Source organism: Drosophila santomea, chromosome X (assembly GCF_016746245.2).
Source record: "Drosophila santomea strain STO CAGO 1482 chromosome X, Prin_Dsan_1.1, whole genome shotgun sequence".
Taxonomy (NCBI): Eukaryota; Metazoa; Arthropoda; class Insecta; order Diptera; family Drosophilidae; genus Drosophila; species Drosophila santomea.
Window position 1 is genome coordinate 4,000,896 of NC_053021.2, and position 20,057 is coordinate 4,020,952.

Below are 20,057 nucleotides of genomic sequence, written 5' to 3' on the forward strand. Positions count from 1 at the left end.
ACGTTTAAGTTTGATTATGCAACTAGTTTTTAATCTTTCTAAATAAAATAAAATAATTTATATATCGAACCCAACTATTTATCATTATTGAGACCAGATTTTTTTTTTGGAATTAACTTTTTATTTTAAACGGTAGATGAATTTTAAAAGGATCAGAAAAAAGTTGTATTCCTATAATTAGTGTATAAATTAGTAAAAACCGAAAAAATAAGCTCTCGTGATACATTCATCGGATGCAACGCCCTCATCGTTGTTATCGATTGGTTAGCGATTAGTTTATACATTGCCTATCGAGCGCGGTATTTTCGTCCTACTTTCACAACGGTCACACGCTTTCTATTTAATTTTTGTTCCAACATAATTTTTGTTAAACAATTTACCGTGAATTTTGTTGTGTGTGTGGATGTGGACGTACTGACAGCCAAAAAATTTAAATACAATAAAAAATAAACCAAAGTGTTCGGAAGTCGTGGGAAAAATCGAACAGCAGAAAATGTTGGCGAACAACAAATCGTCAAGGTGAAACTGCGCGCCGTGGGCATTAAGTCTTTTGTCGTGGATAAAAGGGCGCTGTTTCTCCACGCTATTCAAACAAGATAAAGCATAAATTACAATCTACTCCATCCTAGTTTTGGTGCAAAAAAAGGAAATTCCTCGGTTTTTGGCGGCCAATTGCAAACACAAAATACTAAATACGCTAGATGGAGCACACACACACCCAAGCTCGGTGGCGAACGTAAATACATACAGCACATATAGTCGTCTCGCTTGCACTGCCCGTCACAGCGAGGGCTGCGAGAGCGAGAGCAGGAGAGAGAAAGGCCTAAGTCGCTTTTTCTTCTTGTACTTTATATATTTTTATTGTTTTTTTGTGTTGTGTTGCGTTGTACGTGTGTGTGAGAGTGCCAAATGTCAACGGAAATTACAACACTGCGAGACAGAGAAGTCTAAAAGGCGGAAGAAGAAGAAGCAGCAGCAGGCAGCATAAACAAAACACGGGGGAGAACCACAAAAATAACAGAGGAACGAAGATGTTGCCCGCCAATAACAGGAGCAGCACCAGTAGCACCCATACCAACACAAATGCCAACACTACCAATACCACTACCAACAGATGCCTCATCAAGTCGGCCATCGAAAGAACGGTAGTTCGTTTGCGGGAGACGGCAGCGAATAGCGGTACTTTCCAGGACTCAGATGCGCCGTTCGTGGAATTCGATGTTATTAACTATTATGCAGACGATAGCGGCACAACTGCAGCCACAGCTACAGCCTCCGTTACTCCGCGACAGCAGTTGTCCTCTTCTCGCCACGGCGGTAGCAACAATAACAATAATAACAGCAACAACAACAGCAGCAGTGGGTGCCATTCAGCATTGGATGCCAGCAGTGGTGTTGTTGTTGTTGCACCGGCAGCGGTAGGAGGAGCACAGGAAAAGGAAGAGCCAGAGAGTAGCACCATTCCCATTCCCGAGCTGGAAGTAACCGAGATGGAAGCAGAAGCCGAGGAAATGGTCGTCGATGTGGAGGGAGGATCACCAGCCAAGCCTTTAAATCCAAAGAAACAACGTATAAACTCAGCAACAGCAGCAACACCAACAACAAACACAAACCGCTCGAGGGGCGGTGGGGGAGCGGCGCAAAGTCGATTGCGCCGGTCGGCGGCCATCGTTCCAGCGCGATCGATTCCCGAGAGCTGTTCCAGCAGCAATTCCAGTTCGAGCAGCAGCTCCAACAGCAATTCCAGTTCCAGCTCCGCCACTGGAAGTACCGCTTCCACCGGTAATCCGTCGCCCTGCTCCTCCCTGGGCGTCAATATGCGTGTAACTGGACAATGCAGCCAGGGCGGCCGGAAGTACATGGAGGATCAGTTCTCGGTGGCCTACCAGGAATCACCGATCACCCACGAACTGGAATACGCATTTTTTGGTATCTACGACGGACATGGCGGTCCCGAGGCCGCGCTTTTTGCCAAGGAGCACCTCATGCTCGAGATTGTCAAGCAGAAGCAGTTCTGGTCCGATAACGATGAGGATGTCCTGCGGGCCATACGCGAAGGATACATCGCCACACATTTCGCCATGTGGCGGGAACAAGGTGAGCACGAAATAGCTGCGAAACTAAGCCATCTTAAGGTTGAGGGAAACCAAACAAAAGTCATGCACCGTATTGGCATACTTGTATTTTTTGCCTTCTCTCATGCAATTTCATTTCCAAATTGTTTGCCATTGCCAAGCGACCGTTAGAGATGCGCGAAAAATGAAATAACTGCCAGTTGGCGGCATTCAAACCGCGTAAGTCCCCGTTGTCAGGGTTGCCGTTTCGCCCCCCACACAAAAAAAAATAATGACCCCAAGTCCCGAGCTGCTCCCTTGGGTCTTCCATCTCTAGGTAATTATGCAACCGTGCGTGGCGATGACTCAACCATCGCTCAATTGCTCATCTCTATTGTCAGCCCACACCAAAGAGATACAAGTACAGCAGATACAGATACACAAACACACACACACACTTAGTTATCGCGAGTGGAATATTCCACGGGCTTGCCATATGGCTGTACTCTCGCCAAGCATGGCAACCCCACTGTGAGTTAGAGCGGGACGACCATATGGTGGCGCGAGCCCACCAAGGCGTTTCGAAATGCGAGAACGAAAGAGATGGAGCGAGTGAGAGAGCGAGTAGTGGGAAAGGGAAAAGAAAATAAATGTGTGCCCATTTTCTCTTCGCATAACAAAAACAATGTACACAGAAATTCAAGGGATGCCAGAAACGCAGATACACCTTTGTATGTGTGTATCTGTTTAAAATATCAATATTCGTCATTTCTATATTCCGAAATATTCAGTTTAGCGCCAAAAATCCAGGGGCCTTGGAAAATGATTTTTCAACTGCTTTCATGATGTAAAGTGGCTGTTTAAATGCTATTACTCATTGTCTCATTAAATATCTAAGTAGAAATTTAGCTTTTACTTTTGAATATGCATTTAGTTATTTGGAATTGTTTTTGTTGGTGTATATCAGGTTTTCTGTTTACATTTTATGTAGTTTGCACATCAACTCTTAACAAGAACACCCACGATTCTATAAGACTTATAATACATACATAAAAGTTAAGTTGGATGTATAGAAAAGCCTATAATCTGGTATTCCCCATTCGCAATCCCGCAGAGAAATGGCCCCGAACTGCCAATGGGCACCTGAGCACCGCCGGCACCACTGCCACAGTGGCCTTCATGCGTCGCGAGAAGATCTACATCGGTCATGTGGGTGACTCTGGGATCGTTTTGGGTTACCAGAACAAAGGCGAACGCAACTGGCGCGCTCGTCCACTGACCACGGACCACAAGCCGGAGTCACTGGCGGAGAAGACGAGAATCCAGCGAGCCGGTGGCAATGTGGCCATCAAATCGGGTGTACCGCGTGTGGTGTGGAACCGACCCAGGGATCCAATGCATCGCGGTCCCATTCGCCGCAGAACCCTGGTCGATGATATACCCTTTCTGGCAGTGGCTCGTTCCTTGGGCGATCTCTGGAGCTACAATTCCCGCTTCAAGGAGTTCGTTGTGAGTCCCGATCCGGATGTCAAAGTGGTTAAGATCGATCCCAGTACCTTTAGGTAAGTATTTCCTATACGCCGCTAGCTACGCTGCTGGATTTCTAAATATTGAATAATTTCCCTGCAGATGTTTAATCTTCGGCACCGATGGCCTGTGGAATGTGGTGACCGCCCAGGAAGCGGTGGACAGTGTGAGGAAGGAGCATCTAATCGGCGAGATACTCAACGAACAGGACGTCATGAATCCCAGCAAGGCGCTGGTGGATCAGGCCCTCAAAACCTGGGCCGCCAAGAAGATGCGGGCGGACAACACGTCCGTTGTGACTGTGATACTAACACCAGCGGCCAACAACAACACGCCCACAACGCCAGCACGCTCCCAATCCGCGATGGCACGCGACACCGACCTGGAGGTGGAGCTACTGCTGGAGGAGGACGACGAGGAGCTGCCGCCACTGGATGTGGAGAATAACTACCCCGACTTTATCATCGAGGAGGATGAGTATGTGCTGGACCAGCCGTACAGTGCCTTGGCCAAGCGGCATTCGCCTCCGGAAGCCTTCCGCGACTTCGACTACTTCGGTTTGGACGAGGACGAGCTGGAGGAAGATGAGGAAACGGTGGAAGAAGAGGAGGAGGAGGAGGAGGAGGAGGAAATCAAATCGGTGGGTCTTCTGCAGCAGAGTTTGTTTAGTCCCAGAAAAGCGTGGCGCAAGTCAACCATCAACAATTCGTGGAGCGGCGTCACCGAACCGGAACCCGATCCCGAACCAGATCGAATCAATGTCTCAGCACTGGACCTGTACTCCCACACCAGCATTGACAAGTGCGCCATTTATGGCAGCAGCATTGCCCAGCCAGCAATAAGTCCAGCGGAAGCGGCTGAAAATCGAGAGCTGAGCGAGTTAGAGCAGCATCTGGAGAGCAGCTACAGTTTCGCCGAGTCATACAACTCGCTGTTGAACGAGCAGGAGGAACAGGAGGCACGCTCTCGCTCAGCAGCAGCTGCAGCCGCCGCACAAGCAGAAGCAGTAGCCCAACAAGCCACAGCCCATTCCGCATCCGTTGTGGTGGACCGCAGCATGTTGGAGATCATCCAGGAGCAGCAGCACTATCAGCAGCAAGAGGGTTATTCGCTGACCCAACTGGAGACCAGGCGTGAAAGGGAGCGGCTGACCGAATCGTGGCCACAACAACCGGCGGAGCTGCTCGAGCTGGATGCTCTGCTGCAGCAGGAGCGTGCCGAGGAGGAGCAGGTAGCCCTGGAGCAGCAGCAGCAGCAGCATCAGCGCGAGCAGCAAATGGACCAAATGGAGGTGGAGGCCATAAGTAGTTCGGAACAGCACGAGTTCGCCTTCCCAGTGACCGCAGCTGCCACCGAGTGGAGTGCTTCGCTAAGAGAAGTGATGGAGGAGGAGGAGGAGCGGGAGTCGGAGTCCAGAGTAATAGACATAGAAATGCAGCACGAACAGGAGTTGCAGGACAATGAAGTGAGCTCCACGTTGCCCGCCACACCAACTCATGTGGTGCCCGAGCAGATTGTGGAGAAGATGAAGCCGATGAAGGTTCAGGAAATGCTGACCGAGGTGGATAAACCTCTGGCCAAGCAGGAGAAGAAGCTGCCGATGAAGCAGGAGGCCAAACAGGAACAAGGACTTGTTGCTGTGCTGGATACAGTGGCCGACATCCGCAAAGAGGACGCCCATGCGGTGCACTACATATTTGAGCGCATTCAAAAGTTGCAGGACTCGGAGCACTCGCCCGTAGCCGTGGCGAATACGACGATGGCTGACGCTCTGCCCGCTGAATCTGGTGGTCTGGGTGGCTCTATGTCCGCACCGCGAATCCGCCAAATGCGACGCTATCGCAACGTGCCCAATGAGAACCATCAGCACATGCAGACGCGTCGCCGGCAGATATTCAAACATGTCAAGCCAAAGTCCTTCATACAATCCAGTGCTGCGGCCATTGTGGCCTATGGAGACAGCAGTGAAACGGTCGGCGGCACAGCCGGAGCATCTGGCAATCCAGCAGCTGGGCGTGTAGGCGGCGGCGGAGGATCGGCCGGTGGCGGCAGCAATACGGCGTCGGCAGCCAATCGTCGACGAAGCGTCAATGTGGTGGCCAATGCGAGTGGAAACAGCGCTGGCAATGTTGTGCCCAGCAGTTCGATGATGATGACCCGTCGCAGTCACAGCTCGACGGCCAGCGGTGCTGTGAACAAGAGGCAGCTGCGCAGCAGCCTCTGCAGCTTGGGCATGGGCCTGGGTGCCGGTGTGGGTGTGGGCCTGGGTCTGGACATGACCAAGCGCACGCTGAGGACAAGAAATGTACCTGCCTCGTCGGGTGGATCAGCCACGCCCACTAGCAATTCGTCACCAGCCAGCGGAGGCAGCAGTCCAGCCGGCTTCACCAGCCCAGCCAATCCGGTCATCACGTCCAGGGGAAGCGGCGGTACGCCCGGTTCGGGCGCAAGGCGCCTGAAACGCAGTCACGAGGATCGGGAGCAAAGGAGGAGCTTGCGGCGCAGCACACTGAGTGGCAGTGCCAGCGGCAGTGGACTGGTGGGCAGTGCATCCGCCTCGAATGCGAAACCAAATCGCCTGCAGGCCTGCAATGGAGCCATCTCGGCGCGTCCGCCGCCCTCGCCGAAAAAACTGAATGCAGCCGTGCCCACGTTGGCGATTGGAACGCGCGCGTATACGGCGGCCTTGGCGGCGGCGGCGGATCACCTGAACAAGCGCTGGTCGTTGCGCAGCAGCAGTGGCAATTCCGGCAATCTGATTACGGCCATCAGTTGCTACAGTGCCAGGAGCAGAGCGGCGGCGGCGGCGGGAGCAGCTGGATCACCGGGAACTGGAGGCGGAGCAGCGGGACCAGGAGGAGCATCTTTGACCGCATCCACAGTCGCCACGCGAAGGCGCTAGGCTAGATTGTAACGAAACATGCGAGCAACTTGCAAGTACAAATCCTATGCAACGGAAAACCTTAAATCCTAGTTCTACTTTACTGAAACTACGCAAAATTGTGTAATTGAATCAATTTTTTTATGTGCACAACACACACACACACCAACACATCGGATAACTCGTTTACATGTACATATAGAAAGCTATAAAGGCCGCATTAAATATATATATTGATATAAATTGATATATAAGCCTAAACAATAAAACAAATTCATAGTGTAGCTATAAGTAGCAGTTAGAAAATAGTAAATAGGAAGTATATAGTATATATATATTTTTTGTATCGCCCGAAGTAAGAAGTTCTCCAACATCCGAAAGTTTTCCTCAACATGACTATTCTGTTTTCGAACTCAATCGATTTGTTCAGTGTACTGCACACTGGTAAGTATTTATCTCGTCTCTTATGATTTACTGTTTTACGCTAAGTTGACTAAGCTAGTTGATAAGTTAAGCTAACAAGAGAGATGCTAATATCTTAAGGTTTAACATTTAATTTTTTTGTTCTTCGCTTGTAAGGCGTTTGCATATAATTTTCATGTCGTCGCACATCATTTTCAAACGAAATACATATATTTTTACATAATTAAATGGATTTTGCATTTTCTTTGGGGGTTCAATTGGATGCGGGCAATTTGATGTTATTACTATATGCTTATGACAACCAAATTCAAATTTTTATGGTTACAATGTAGCATGGTTACACTGGCAAGGGTTACTATAAAGCGTATTAAATATTATTTTTCAAAGTAAATGAAACAAAACCTGAGAAAAAAGTATCATTGCTCTCAAAATTCTGCTGCTACCCAATATTCCATTTTAATTAATTAATAAAAAAGGTATTATGCGAATTTATTGTAACATTCAAACCTAACGGTTTTGTGCAGCTGTTTTGCTATAAATGCGGTATATGAGTGTCGCATTCAGTATTTTGCAACGAAGTAGCGCTCCATGCCGCGTGGTATGATTTAGTCACTCCACGAACGGTCACACTCTGGCTTGTTTGCGTGAAAAAAACGTAACTTTTTTTGTTGTAATGTAGGAAGCAGCACGGGCAGTCGACAAGCTTGAAATCGCGCATTACCGGACACAAGACGAAACAGCCCGTGTAATAAACGCAAGAAAACCCCGAGCGACAACAACAACCCCCGAAAAGCGGTAGTTGCAAGAGTTTTTCCAAAAGTGGCAGCGGCAATTTACACGGCGAAAAGCGGACTCGCGTCGCGTCCAGCTGTCCAAAAATCAAAATTAACCGTCTTTAGCGCGTAAAACTATTAACATTCAAAATTGTAAGTCTGAAGAAAAGTCTTAGATTACGCGAAAACTAAAGCTGGAAAAGTGGAAAAGTGTCTGCTAGTGGGTGTGTGTGTGTGTGTTTTCTGCGTCGGTGTGTCTTAACAGTTATGTCTGGCATAGATAACCGTCATCTTCACCCCGCGCTGCCCGCTCTCCCGCACACTTTGCCTTTTACATTTTCCATTGCTAGCTGTACATTGTGTGCGAACGGGATGGAGCATGACGGAGAGTCAGACGATCTCACCCCGCTCTCTCTCTCTCCTCCTCTCCTCTCCACATCTGCACCTCTGCACCTCTCCTTGTCTGGTTAATAGGAAAAGCAATAACAATAGAAAAAACCACAACATATTTGATTGCAAATTGCCAAGTTAAATATTTAAACGCAATGTGCTTTTTGCGATTTGGATGCCATGTCCTTGACATAAATGCAGTTTGTTTCTTCTCATTTTTTTTTGTTGTTGTTCTTTTTCTTTTTTTTTTGTTTCGTTACGGCCATCGATTATTCCCGTGCAGTCGCCTTCCCATGAGAAAGGGGTTGCTTTTGTTGTTGTCTGTGGTCCGTGGTCTGTTATCATTCCAGCTTTAATGTTCCACGATAAGGAGGTAGAGTTTAAAAATACGAAACGCAGCGAGGTGCAGACGTAAATAACCACATCCCCCGGATTTCTTATCGCCCACTGCGGTTTTCGATTTGTCGATATCTGGATTTTCGTATTTATAGTGCCTGGAATTTCCTTGGCATTTTCTTCTCCCACAGAGCGCTCATTATCCCTATCTGCATTCAGTTGACCTTCCACTTCCAATCGCTGCCTGGAAGTCATGCACTAAAAATAGTACGAACACATGCACGAAACATAAACAGATTGTCTTAGATCACAGACAGCGTGAAAGGAACAACAAGAGGCCAAGTTCATTGTCCCTGATCACTGACGGAAAGAGAGAGAAAGCAAGAGAGGGAGAGGGTAGGGGTCGTGGAAAGTGACGTGTCACCTTCCAGCAGATGCATTGTGTGGGTGCGACAGAGAGGGGGCGAACGGGTTCACTTGGTTCACCCCCTGGAAAAGGGGGTGGCATCAGCGCAGCAACTCCAGAAAACATCATTTTCTGGTTTTGCTTACGAAAGTATTTTACAATTCCCACTCCTCAAAGCAACTAGCTTTCGCAGATCAATCAAATCCACTGATCCTAACTCAAATCACTATCGTTGGAAGTGATCAAGCCATCAATTGTAATGCGATTATGTTATTATACGTATTGGAAAACCTCCCCCAGGGAGCCTTACTGGAATTACTCCCTACCCGTTCGTATTTACATTAGCACAACTTTCACACGGAAACCCTACCCCAAAGCTGAAAAACTCCCCCCATATTTGTATGAGAACCTTATCGCAGTAGGCTCCATTTCACGGCTATCGGCGTAAGTCACCGTCTCGTATTTGCTGCCCGGGGCTTGAGTCATGGCTTTCAGTCTGCCAGTGGGTAGATATTTAAAGAAGGCAACGTTTACTTCGTATCATCGGCAATTCGAGTTATCAGCATTCTGGGTTTTGGGTTGTGGGTTTTGGGTACCTGCCGAGGGCGTTACCTGCGAGTCAATATCAATAGCTTTGCTCTTATCTGCACTCGAGCCCGGGAAACGCTGGGCTGGGCAGAGCCATAACCGAGTTTTTACTTTCCAGGCGGATCAGTAGATCCAGTAACCTGTCGGCCGTTGTCCGTAGTTGTCAGTCTACAGTTTGTACTTCCCCAGTGTCTATATATTTTCTAAAGCAAAAACAAAGCAATAATAGTAACATCATCAGCAGAAGTTGTTCTATGCACCCGATGCGGAAGTGTTTGGCCTGAGTAAGTTCTTTGCTTCTGGTTACGCTGCTGTGCCTAGGAGGAACCTGTGTTGTTCCTGAAGAAGAAACACCGCTCTGCCAGAGGAAATCCGGCAGCGCCGTCGCAAACAAGCAACACTTAACGCCCATAAATTAATTACCGCCGGGCACGCCATTCATATAAAGGTGAAAATATAGGAAAAGCGGGCAGGGGGCGTCGGAATTTCAAATAGATCGCTGGGGCGGATCTAATTAGCGACCAAAATGGCCAAAAGGGCCGATCATATTGCATATTTTGACCAAGGACCACATATTTGTATCTCCTAGCTGTAATAATTTAAATCGAGATTTAAACCAAAGCTCTAAGCTTCGTTTGCTCTGTAGCTGCGATCGTTGGAGTCAACCTAGCGGATACTTCTCGGTATGCAGAACGCAACCGAGGGAAGATACATCCAAAATACATGACAGCCCACCCGCTGCCTCTTCCCCGCGATCGTTTATTCTATTCTGAGTCGTGATTGATACGCCCCCAAAAGCGAAATGGGTGCGAAAAAGACTGGGGAAATAGAAAGGCAATTGTCGGGGCCGATTAGCCAGGCCCAAAAGCCCCAAAGGCCCCAAAGCAAAGAGGCCAGATTCAATTCCAGACGTTGATTAATGGCTTTTGGGGCCAAAATGTCGCTGTAGTCAGTCGAAAAACACCACAAATAAATTACAATTTTATCCAAATTCGAAATACAACAGCGAAACACATAGAGACACCATTCTAATTAATTATGTTTATCTGTTTTTTTCTTTCTCTTGCAGCCCCCGTATATAAATTGTTTATATATATGGTATATATATTTTCTACGCCACGTAAACCAGCCTAAGACAAGACTTGTAATTTTCTTTGGATTTTTTTTTTTGGAGTGTTCGTTGTTTTTTTTTTGCGCAAGTTTTGTTTGGTTACATTTGTGTTGAGTTTTTGCAACTCGAAGGCGAAGACGAAGGCACTGCTATCAAACAACAGGCGAGGGCAAGTGGCTAGTTACGACGGCCGCTAAGATGTTCAGTCCCGAGTACGAGAAGCGCATCCTGAAGCACTACAGTCCCGTGGCCCGCAATCTGTTCGACAACTTTGAGGCGTCCACCACGCCCACATCTCTCGACCGCTTCATACCCTGCAGGTGAGTTGCTGTTGCCACAGGTGACACAGATGATTTTCCAATTGATTATGATGATTTTTCAATTGTTGCTAGTTGATTGTGATGATTTTCCACTTGCTGCAAGTTGATTATCATGATTTTCCACTTGCTGCAAGTTGATTATGATGATTTTCCACGTGCTGCAAGCTGATTGCTCTGCCCAGCGCTGTGTTGTAAATCTATTTGAGTGCATTGAACTCTGCACGAGCCGTTATTCTTTTTGCTACGTCATCTTTGCGGAGAACCAACGAGCAGCAGCGGCGGATTCAAAGCGGCAACCTATGAATTTCCCGCCTGACTGCGCTGCGTCTCGTTCAGTTAACGGTGATCGCAAAAGCTGGTTGCAGAAGCAACAAACAAACAAACAAATTGAACAAACAAACAAATTGTAGCAACAAACACGAACAACAAACATGGGCAGCGTTGATTTATATAGAAATTAATGCCATGGGGCAAAACTGTGCAGCTACAAAGGTGTAAATTGAAAATACAGATACAGATACAGATATCAGATTTTAGATATTACAGATATTATATAATACAGATCTTATAGCTACACTAAAGTAAATGCTTGCACTCATAACTGAAGAAGTGACGAACTGAAAAACTTGGGCATTTCTGCTTTATTCGCTAATGAGTTCCGCGTAGAATTCCAACAAGAAACGAGGCAAAGAAACGAAAAAGTGAAAAAGAGACATTACTAAGAGGACTACAAGATTCTACTGACTGACCGAAAAGCTCAAAACTTGAAAACTTCATGGGAAAACGGGGAAATTTGAACCCTTGTGTGCCAACATGGGTTCAACGACAAGCCACAAAACGACGTGAGAGTTCAGCGAAAGAAGTTGAGAAGAGTTGAGAAGAGTTGCGAAGAATTGGTCACTGTAGAACAAAAAAAGTGGAGAAACACCGTCGAGTTGGTCACTTTCTGCGTTGAAACTTTTAATTAGTTTCCGGTTAGAGGTGGCACATCATATAATATGTATATTGTATTTTTTCAACCTTTTTATTGAATTGTCATTCGTTGCGCCTGCATTTTGTATACATGGTACATAGTACACATATGTACATATGGATATTTCTCCTCGCTCAAATTGCGTTCCCCATTCGCTTATGAAATTTGATTTATTCGAGGTGGAAGTGAGCACTTCAAATGCGTTTGCCAGCTGAAATCATTAAAAAGGGGGTAAAGTCGTGCGAGGGGTGAAGGTAGCTTGGTAGCACGGCGAAAACAGCCAACGCTTATTGCATTCGTAAACAGTTTTTCGCAGTGCACTGCAATTCTCTCACACTTGGCACAATTTCATGGCAAATGATTGTTATTATGATTATTGTTTAGTTGTTGTTTCTCGCAAATTTTTTGCACAATTCGACCGTCAATAATTTTTTGGTTTGCACGTTGCACACGTTTTTTGTATGCTTTTAATGGATAGAAGTAATAACAATTGTTTAGATGGTGGGGGGAAAGGTGATAGGAGGGGGAAATGCCAGACGATATGGCTAAATTGAATTTGAACGCGTTTGCATAAATTTATTTAGTCTGCGTTCTGTTGTGTGCCTTCCCATGAATCCATTGTGTGATTTTGATATAAATTATTTATGTAAGGCTAAGTACATTTTCATGTTCTGATTTACCTTTTTTATGCCACGAAGCGAACTAACTCTATTAAAAAACAGATACAAGTTGAGGCACCTTTATGCTTAGGTTCAAAATGATGCCAATAAATCATAGAAATTGTATCGCTTGAATTGTGATTAGGTTAAGATGGCTTCCTTAGCCGTTTGTGGCGTTAATTAATGGCATTTTCATTGCATAAGCATTAACATTTTCGTGTTTTCTATCTTTTCCTGTGTGCAGAGCGTACAACAACTGGCAGACGAACTTCGCGTCGATCAACAAGTCCAATGACAACTCACCGCAGACGAGCAAGAAGCAGCGGGACTGCGGGGAAACGGCACGCGATAGTCTCGCCTACTCCTGCCTCCTGAAGAACGAGCTCCTCGGCTCGGCGATCGACGACGTGAAGACCGCCGGCGAGGAGCGGAATGAGAACGCCTATACGCCGGCCGCCAAGCGGAGTCTCTTCAAGTACCAGTCACCCACCAAGCAGGTGAGTTTGTCATTAGCATTTCTCTCTGGGTTTTCATTTCCATTTCCAGCGGGGGCTTTTCTTTACCTTAATATATATGCTAAGTTTACTCTGGGCGAGTTTACGAGGGCGAGGGAACAAGCACATCAAGTGGCTGAAACTCTTAAAGATCGAGTATATCGGAGCTATCGGAATTTTAGCTATCGCACGATAGTACACAACATGGATAATAACGAAATTATCGAATGAACACGCAGCTGAAAGCGTTTAAGTTTTTTTAACTCCACTTGATTTTCTGGTGCGCGGAATTCTCTAAGCTGAAAGGTCAGCGAATTTGACTTTTGATTGAGGTTGCGCAGGGCATTGTGTGCTGCAGAATGCATTTAATTGAATTTGCAGTCGGTGTTAATTGAGGTTTTCTTGTGCTGCGCGATATGAAAAGCAGCGTTTTCAAATGGAAAGTTGAATAAACCGCCAAAGCGAAGGGATCGTGGGAATTTGATTTCTATACGAGTATAAAACTCGTAACATTAGTTATGATATTTGTACATACAGATGGTATGTCTCCTCACCCATTGTTGGTTTGCTTGACTGCTGAAAAATCGACGGTTTTTCCGAGCGGGAAAACTACTTGCCGGCCAGTTCATCCCTGTGCTACTCTGTCCATCTAACCATCTTTCTATTGATCGATGGAAACCGGTTTGTGTGAAAAGTCTTTGCTTTGGTCTGAGCGGAGAAAAGTTGCCACGACCAAAACTCGAGGTTAACACACTCACTCTTCGGTGTGCGCGTGATGATGGCCAACGTGGATGGTTCGTAGATCCCAACGTCCATATGAGCCGTATAAGCCATATAAGCAGATCCCCTCCATCGCCACATCGCCATGTAATTGTATTCGAATGTGTGTAGCTGGTGGACTGATTGTTCAAGTGTTTTATTTGGTCAGAAAGTGAAATAGATGGCAAACACACAAACTTTAAAGAGAAACAGAAACAGAGATAGAAATGGAAATAGAAACAGTAATAGAAACAGAGTTAGAAATAGAAGTAGAAACAGAAAAACAGATGTGTGTGGAGTGGGGGTAACTATGTATCTATGGCCACTTGTCATTAGATTTGTGGCAACGTCGGTGATCTTCCACATCACCACTATCGCCATCGCCATCACCAGCGTAATTATTATTATTGCAGACCTGACATATTTGCCCGCTTATCAGATTTATGTTGCCTCAAAATAAATAAAGAGGTACGTGTGGGGCACGTCCGCTGACCGTCGTCTCCATCGTCGTTGGCCCTTCTTGACTTTTTTTGATATTTTGCTTTGACTGATTTTTGACAGTTGACACGTCGCCTGCCGCCGCAGCAGAAGCGGTAGACAAAATCATAATCATCGGCAGCCAAACAGAAACAGAAAATAACAAAGGTTCGAAACAAATAAGTGAGCTAAACACCACGCACTCACTTCAGATAATGAATAGTGATCATTTATTCGAATGCGACGCATCAAATACTCTTTGCTTTGGATGCTGCATAAATTGATGCGTTTCTATTCACTTCTATTTCTATTTACTTGGATTGCAAGATGTACTCTCACAGATTGATTTTATCTCACAGATGAAACGTATCTCACAGATTGATTGTATCTCACAGTTTCAGCTTGGAGTTTGTTACACTGCTTTTGAACTAAGTTCAGTTACATTTTGCATATACCCTGCAGCAACTAAAGAGTGTGTGGGTAATGGAAAGAAGGAAACGCAACTTGAAGTGGTCGAGAGTTTGGACTGGAGAAGAATTCTCCCTCTTCAACTACTACTTCAGTGGTCTAAAACGGCACTTGAGTCAATAACTGAGATCTCTGATTGCTGTGTTGGCCATTGGCCGTTGGCCATTTCAGCGCTGGAAACTCGCTCTTTTTTTCCTTTTCTTTGGATATTTTGATTGTTTTATATATATTTTTTTAATAAATAGCGACCACGCCAAGTTGATTTCTTTGCGGCCTAATGGTTTCGCCAATTGGCAACAAGTGTCGAGTAACTTGATTTTGATTTTGAGTAGTAGTGCAATTACTCAGCCACAAATCGCCGGTTATTCATCTACATCACGCCCACGCAATTAACACGCCACGCCCACTTTGCATGTAGCCCTTATATCTCTCATACGCCCCTGTGGTCACAACAAACGATATGTAATTCAATTATGTGCGGTTGCAAACTTATTGTCATAAATAATGTGCCGGGTTTTTTTCGGTGGTCTACAGTAGTAGTAGTGCTCGTTGTCCCGTAGACACCCAAAAAATATATGGTCTCAACACATTTTTCGACGTTTTCGACATTTGGCCAGTGTTTTGATTGAAAGGCAAAAGAAAAAATAGGGGATTGGTCGTGAATTCATTGACGAGTTGCAAAGTATGCTGGAATGGAATTCCTAGCGCCCAATGAATGGGCCATCATTGTTAGTCAGCGTGTGTGGCACTCTCTTTAGATTAAAAATCGGATATAGCATATATTATATACATATATAGTTAATACTCCATATGCCTTCTTTCCGTTCTTGCTTATGTACTTACTAGTACTGTTTGTACTTTTTTTTTGCCAACAATCCAATCACGACCGCTTTGAGTTACTTTAATTTAACACATCTCGTGCACCTGTTTTTGTGTATTTTTTGTATATTTTTTGTAGCTATGTCTGGCCATTTCGAATAGCCATTAAGGGGGAATTATAGAAAACAGATAGCAAGCAAGCAGCAGCAGCTTATTCTCATCTTTTATGGTTTGCCTTTGTTGTCTCTGCGTTTTATTGTTATAATAATTATTAATTTATGCAGCAGACATTTGCATTAACATCGCATTAGCGATGACTATTTTCGTGGCAGCGTGATTAAGTTGGTCCGATCGCCGCGACAGGTTCAACATTACCATTAAACTTGGGTTAACTCAATCCCCCCCTCCCCGCTCTGCTTAACCCTCTGCGATCGCCACTTCTTTTTGGAATCACGCTTTTTTAATTCCATTCTTTTTTCTGCGCTTTTTTTTTTCTCTGTTCTCGCTGCTGGTTGGCTGTTTATTTGTTTAATTTATAAGCCTGCCTTCAAGCGCCGCCCACCAACAAAAAAAAATAAAAAAGTCAAAATATATATATATATATATATATATATATATAAAAAGAGCCAACAAATGCCGGCCGGCAAGCTTCTTTTTTCCTAGTCACTTTGGGTTAGCAGCTCGCATTTTTGTCTTTTGTTTGGCGTTTGCTGGGCGACTTGAATGAATGCTGTTTTTTGTTTGCTGGCACTGCGACATGCTGTTTTGTACCCGACTGTACTGTAATTAACAGCGCTCTGCTAATTGAATAAAACAATTAAACCAAATAAGAGTGAAAATCATAATTAAAACAGAGAGAAGAGACTAGGCATTTGAAATGGACACAAAAATAGGTGATAAATTAGGCAAAAGCCACAAGGTTGAGACAAAAGCTCACTGTGCGATTTTAATCGCGCACAAGTTGTCGGATTTCCTTTTGCCGGATTTGTCAGTGGGTTTTAATGCCACTCTACTCCCCCTCCCCCCTGTGTGTAATCCCCCTCCGGCCAGCCACAAACTGTGTAAGCGTTTTAGCAATTGAATTTCTAATAGGCTTACCCGGTTTTTTTTTTCTCGTGGTTTTTTCTTCTTCACGCCGCATGGCATCGAAAAGCATTTAAATTTAATGGCAGTTGCTTGTACGCTTTATAGATTGAGATTCGCAGAAGAAAAAAACCATTAAATTGCTGCCTTCTCCGGGCTGTGAGCAAATTTTTAATTCCATCCAAAGTGTAAAGTGACCAATGGAAATAACAAAACCGTAAGAATCAGCTTGCCATCCAAGTTGTGTAATTAAGTTCTGTGTATTTCGTTGGGCCAATCCTCTGTTAATTGAATTAAATTTTAATTCGCTCAACGAATTACGAGTCGTGGCATGACGTCAAGTGCTTTTTTCGGGTCTTTCGGGGTCAGGTCAAAGCACCTCAACCCCATATCATCTCATCTCACCCCAAAAGTGTGCACATATATGTACATGCACTTTACATGTTCACTTTATCTGGGGCGCTCTGTTTGCCGGGAAGTTTGCTTGCCACCTTTATCGCAAAACGAGAACCTGACCAAACCCATAATGACAAATGCTTTTCCAGCAAACCAACTGCATGTCATAGCAATGAATGTTTCGTGGAACAGCGATATGCGAACTGAATGAGTGTCGGGCTTGAAAACACATATGCTCTCGTATATAGTAGTTAGTAATTCCTAATGAATGGCATGAGTGTTTTACTATTAGTCAGCTTGGTAGTTCTAATCACTAAGACTTACTATCCAAATTCGTATCGCAACACCAGCATTTCACTCAGTTTTATCGTCTTAAATTCCAGAAGCCATACACCAAAGATTATAAGTTGGTAGCTATGTGGAAGGACCAGTCTATTTTCATGGATAAGAAACGAATACGGAATACATTACATGCTTTAATAGAATGCAGTTGGAAACTATGCCGGAGAAAGCTTCTTTCCTGACCCTTGTTTTCCATTTGATTTACATTTCCATCTGGCACTTGGATCAAAAAACTTTGCCCAACTATTTTCAATCTTGCAATGCCTGCGCACGCACAATTCCGTTTAGTTGCAAATGGGTGTCTTCCGTCGACTCACGCATTTCAAATGTAATTTCATTGCGTAAGCGGGCGCAGGGGGCGTGGCCGTCGGATGTCCAATGTCTATGACTACTGGCCCTACTTCACGCATACGCTTAACACACTTCTCTGCCCGCATTTTCTATGCAAACAAAAGTCGGAGAGCAGAGAGCTGCCCGCCCAAGCGGAATGCGTGCCAAATGCGAATTGTCAGGCTACACGGCGAGAAAAACCTTGCAGCTGCACTTGGAATCGATAGTGTAGATTCACTTCTATCGCTTGTAGAAATGCTATTGTAAACAGTAGTGTGTCTTTGTTTTTTTGCGCGTGTATGGAACAAGGTGAGCTGCGTGGCGATTGTTGGTGGGCAGGAGGAGTAGCATATGACCAGGGGGCAGGGATGGCGACGCGGTCGCAGCTCTTAGCACGCTGGCGTTAATTGCTGAACGCCAAGTACGCGGCGCGCAAACAAAGCAAACTCCAAAGTGCTGCGCTGTTCCCGCAATTGAGACACATTTGCTTTGGCAATTTCTTGCTCGGCTGCAGCAACTGTAACGCCAGCAATTAGCATACAATCTTATTCCTAATTTCTAACTCCTAATTTCTAACTCCTTTACGTACTTGCAGGACTACAATGGCGAGTGTCCGTACTCGTTGTCACCGGTCAGCGCCAAAAGCCAGAAGCTGCTGCGATCGCCGCGCAAGGCCACGCGCAAGATCTCTCGCATTCCCTTCAAGGTGCTGGACGCGCCCGAGTTGCAGGACGACTTCTATCTTAACCTGGTCGACTGGTCGTCGCAGAACGTCCTGGCCGTGGGCCTCGGCAGCTGTGTCTATCTCTGGAGCGCGTGCACCAGTCAGGTGAGTCTTGGCTTTAGCTTGAACTTGCAACGTGAAACTTGAAACTAATGGTACGATTTTCAGGTAACCCGCCTGTGTGATCTCAGTCCGGATGCGAATACGGTGACCTCGGTGTCGTGGAACGAGCGTGGCAACACCGTCGCCGTGGGCACACATCACGGCTACGTGACCGTCTGGGATGTGGCGGCCAACAAGCAGATCAACAAACTGAACGGCCATTCGGCGCGTGTGGGCGCCTTGGCCTGGAACAGTGACATCCTGTCGAGCGGTTCCCGCGACCGTTGGATCATACAGCGGGACACGAGAACGCCGCAGCTGCAATCGGAGCGACGCCTGGCCGGCCATCGGCAGGAGGTGTGCGGACTGAAATGGTCGCCGGATAATCAATACTTGGCCAGCGGCGGCAACGACAATCGGCTGTACGTGTGGAATCAGCATTCCGTCAATCCTGTGCAATCATACACGGAGCATATGGCAGCTGTGAAGGCGATCGCCTGGTCGCCGCATCACCACGGACTCCTGGCCAGCGGCGGTGGAACGGCGGATCGGTGCATTCGATTCTGGAACACGCTGACGGGCCAGCCCATGCAGTGCGTGGACACCGGCTCGCAGGTATGCAATCTGGCCTGGTCCAAGCACTCCTCGGAGCTGGTCTCCACACACGGCTACTCGCAGAACCAGATACTCGTGTGGAAGTATCCATCGCTGACTCAAGTGGCCAAACTGACCGGCCATTCGTACCGTGTGCTCTACCTGGCGCTGAGTCCCGATGGTGAGGCCATTGTTACGGGCGCCGGCGATGAAACGCTGCGTTTCTGGAACGTATTCAGCAAGGCACGCAGCCAGAAGGAGAACAAGTCCGTGCTGAATCTGTTTGCCAATATCAGATAAGGACAATAATCCAAGGAGCGAAGACTGAGCGAGGCGCCAAAGGCAAATACAACACGAAAACAAAACAAAACAAAACAAAACAAAAGAAACCAACCAAGCCAATCAATCAGCAAAACCAAGCAGATACTAACTAACTAATCGAGCGTATATGCTCTACACACACACAAACGATTCTTGTTCGGCAGTCGTTTAGTAAATTGTAGTTACCACAGCAGCAATAGTTAAAATAAATTTAAGTTAAGTCCTTTGTATAGAACGGTAATTAGCAACATTTACTTAGGCAAACACATGCAATTTATGAAAGGAAGGATAGAAATGGAACAACATCAAGAGATGACTGCAACTAGAACTGAAAATGAAACTAAGTCTATGAAAATTGTCAGTAATTGGAATATAACGACAACACCACACTCTATCTTTAAACCACACTATCTATAACATTTTTGTTGCTTTTCTAAAAGGTTTTTTTTTTCTTGTGGTACACCTACACTACACCTAAGAGAATTGGATACATTTATATATAAATATATATATTTTTTTGCTAGCCTCTAAGTAACTAACTTTATTTCAATGCAAACATTTATAAACACATTTCGCTCACCAGCCACACTCATACACACAAACACAAACACACACACAATGTATATTAAATAAACGTATACAATTTCAAAAGGTGCCCCAAAAAGTATGCTTGTTTTTTTGTTATGTGCGCCCTAGTGGCCTAGTGG

At 45.7% G+C, this 20,057-nt stretch overlaps 2 protein-coding genes across 3 annotated transcripts; both read left to right on the plus strand.

The window, feature by feature from the left end:
* Positions 1 to 319: 319 nt before the first annotated feature.
* Positions 320 to 7,113, plus strand: LOC120455347. Its single transcript, XM_039641440.2, has 3 exons — positions 320 to 2,097; positions 3,169 to 3,616; positions 3,684 to 7,113. Exons 1-3 carry the CDS (start codon positions 1,032 to 1,034, stop codon positions 6,481 to 6,483), a joined length of 4,314 nt encoding a protein of 1,437 aa, XP_039497374.1. The 5' UTR covers positions 320 to 1,031; the 3' UTR covers positions 6,484 to 7,113.
* A 396-nt stretch (positions 7,114 to 7,509) lies between these two features.
* LOC120456017 (fizzy-related protein homolog) lies at positions 7,510 to 20,014 on the plus strand. 2 transcript variants are annotated; one of them, XM_039642580.2, is made up of 5 exons: positions 7,510 to 7,811; positions 10,448 to 10,809; positions 12,686 to 12,938; positions 18,205 to 18,438; positions 18,502 to 20,014. In XM_039642580.2, exons 2-5 carry the CDS (start codon positions 10,688 to 10,690, stop codon positions 19,327 to 19,329), a joined length of 1,437 nt encoding a protein of 478 aa, XP_039498514.1. In that variant the 5' UTR covers positions 7,510 to 7,811; positions 10,448 to 10,687; the 3' UTR covers positions 19,330 to 20,014. The 2 variants fall into 2 exon arrangements, with proteins under 2 accessions (XP_039498514.1, XP_039498515.1); XM_039642581.2 differs by lacking the exon at positions 7,510 to 7,811 and adding an exon at positions 9,522 to 9,662.
* The last annotated feature ends 43 nt before the right edge of the window (positions 20,015 to 20,057 follow it).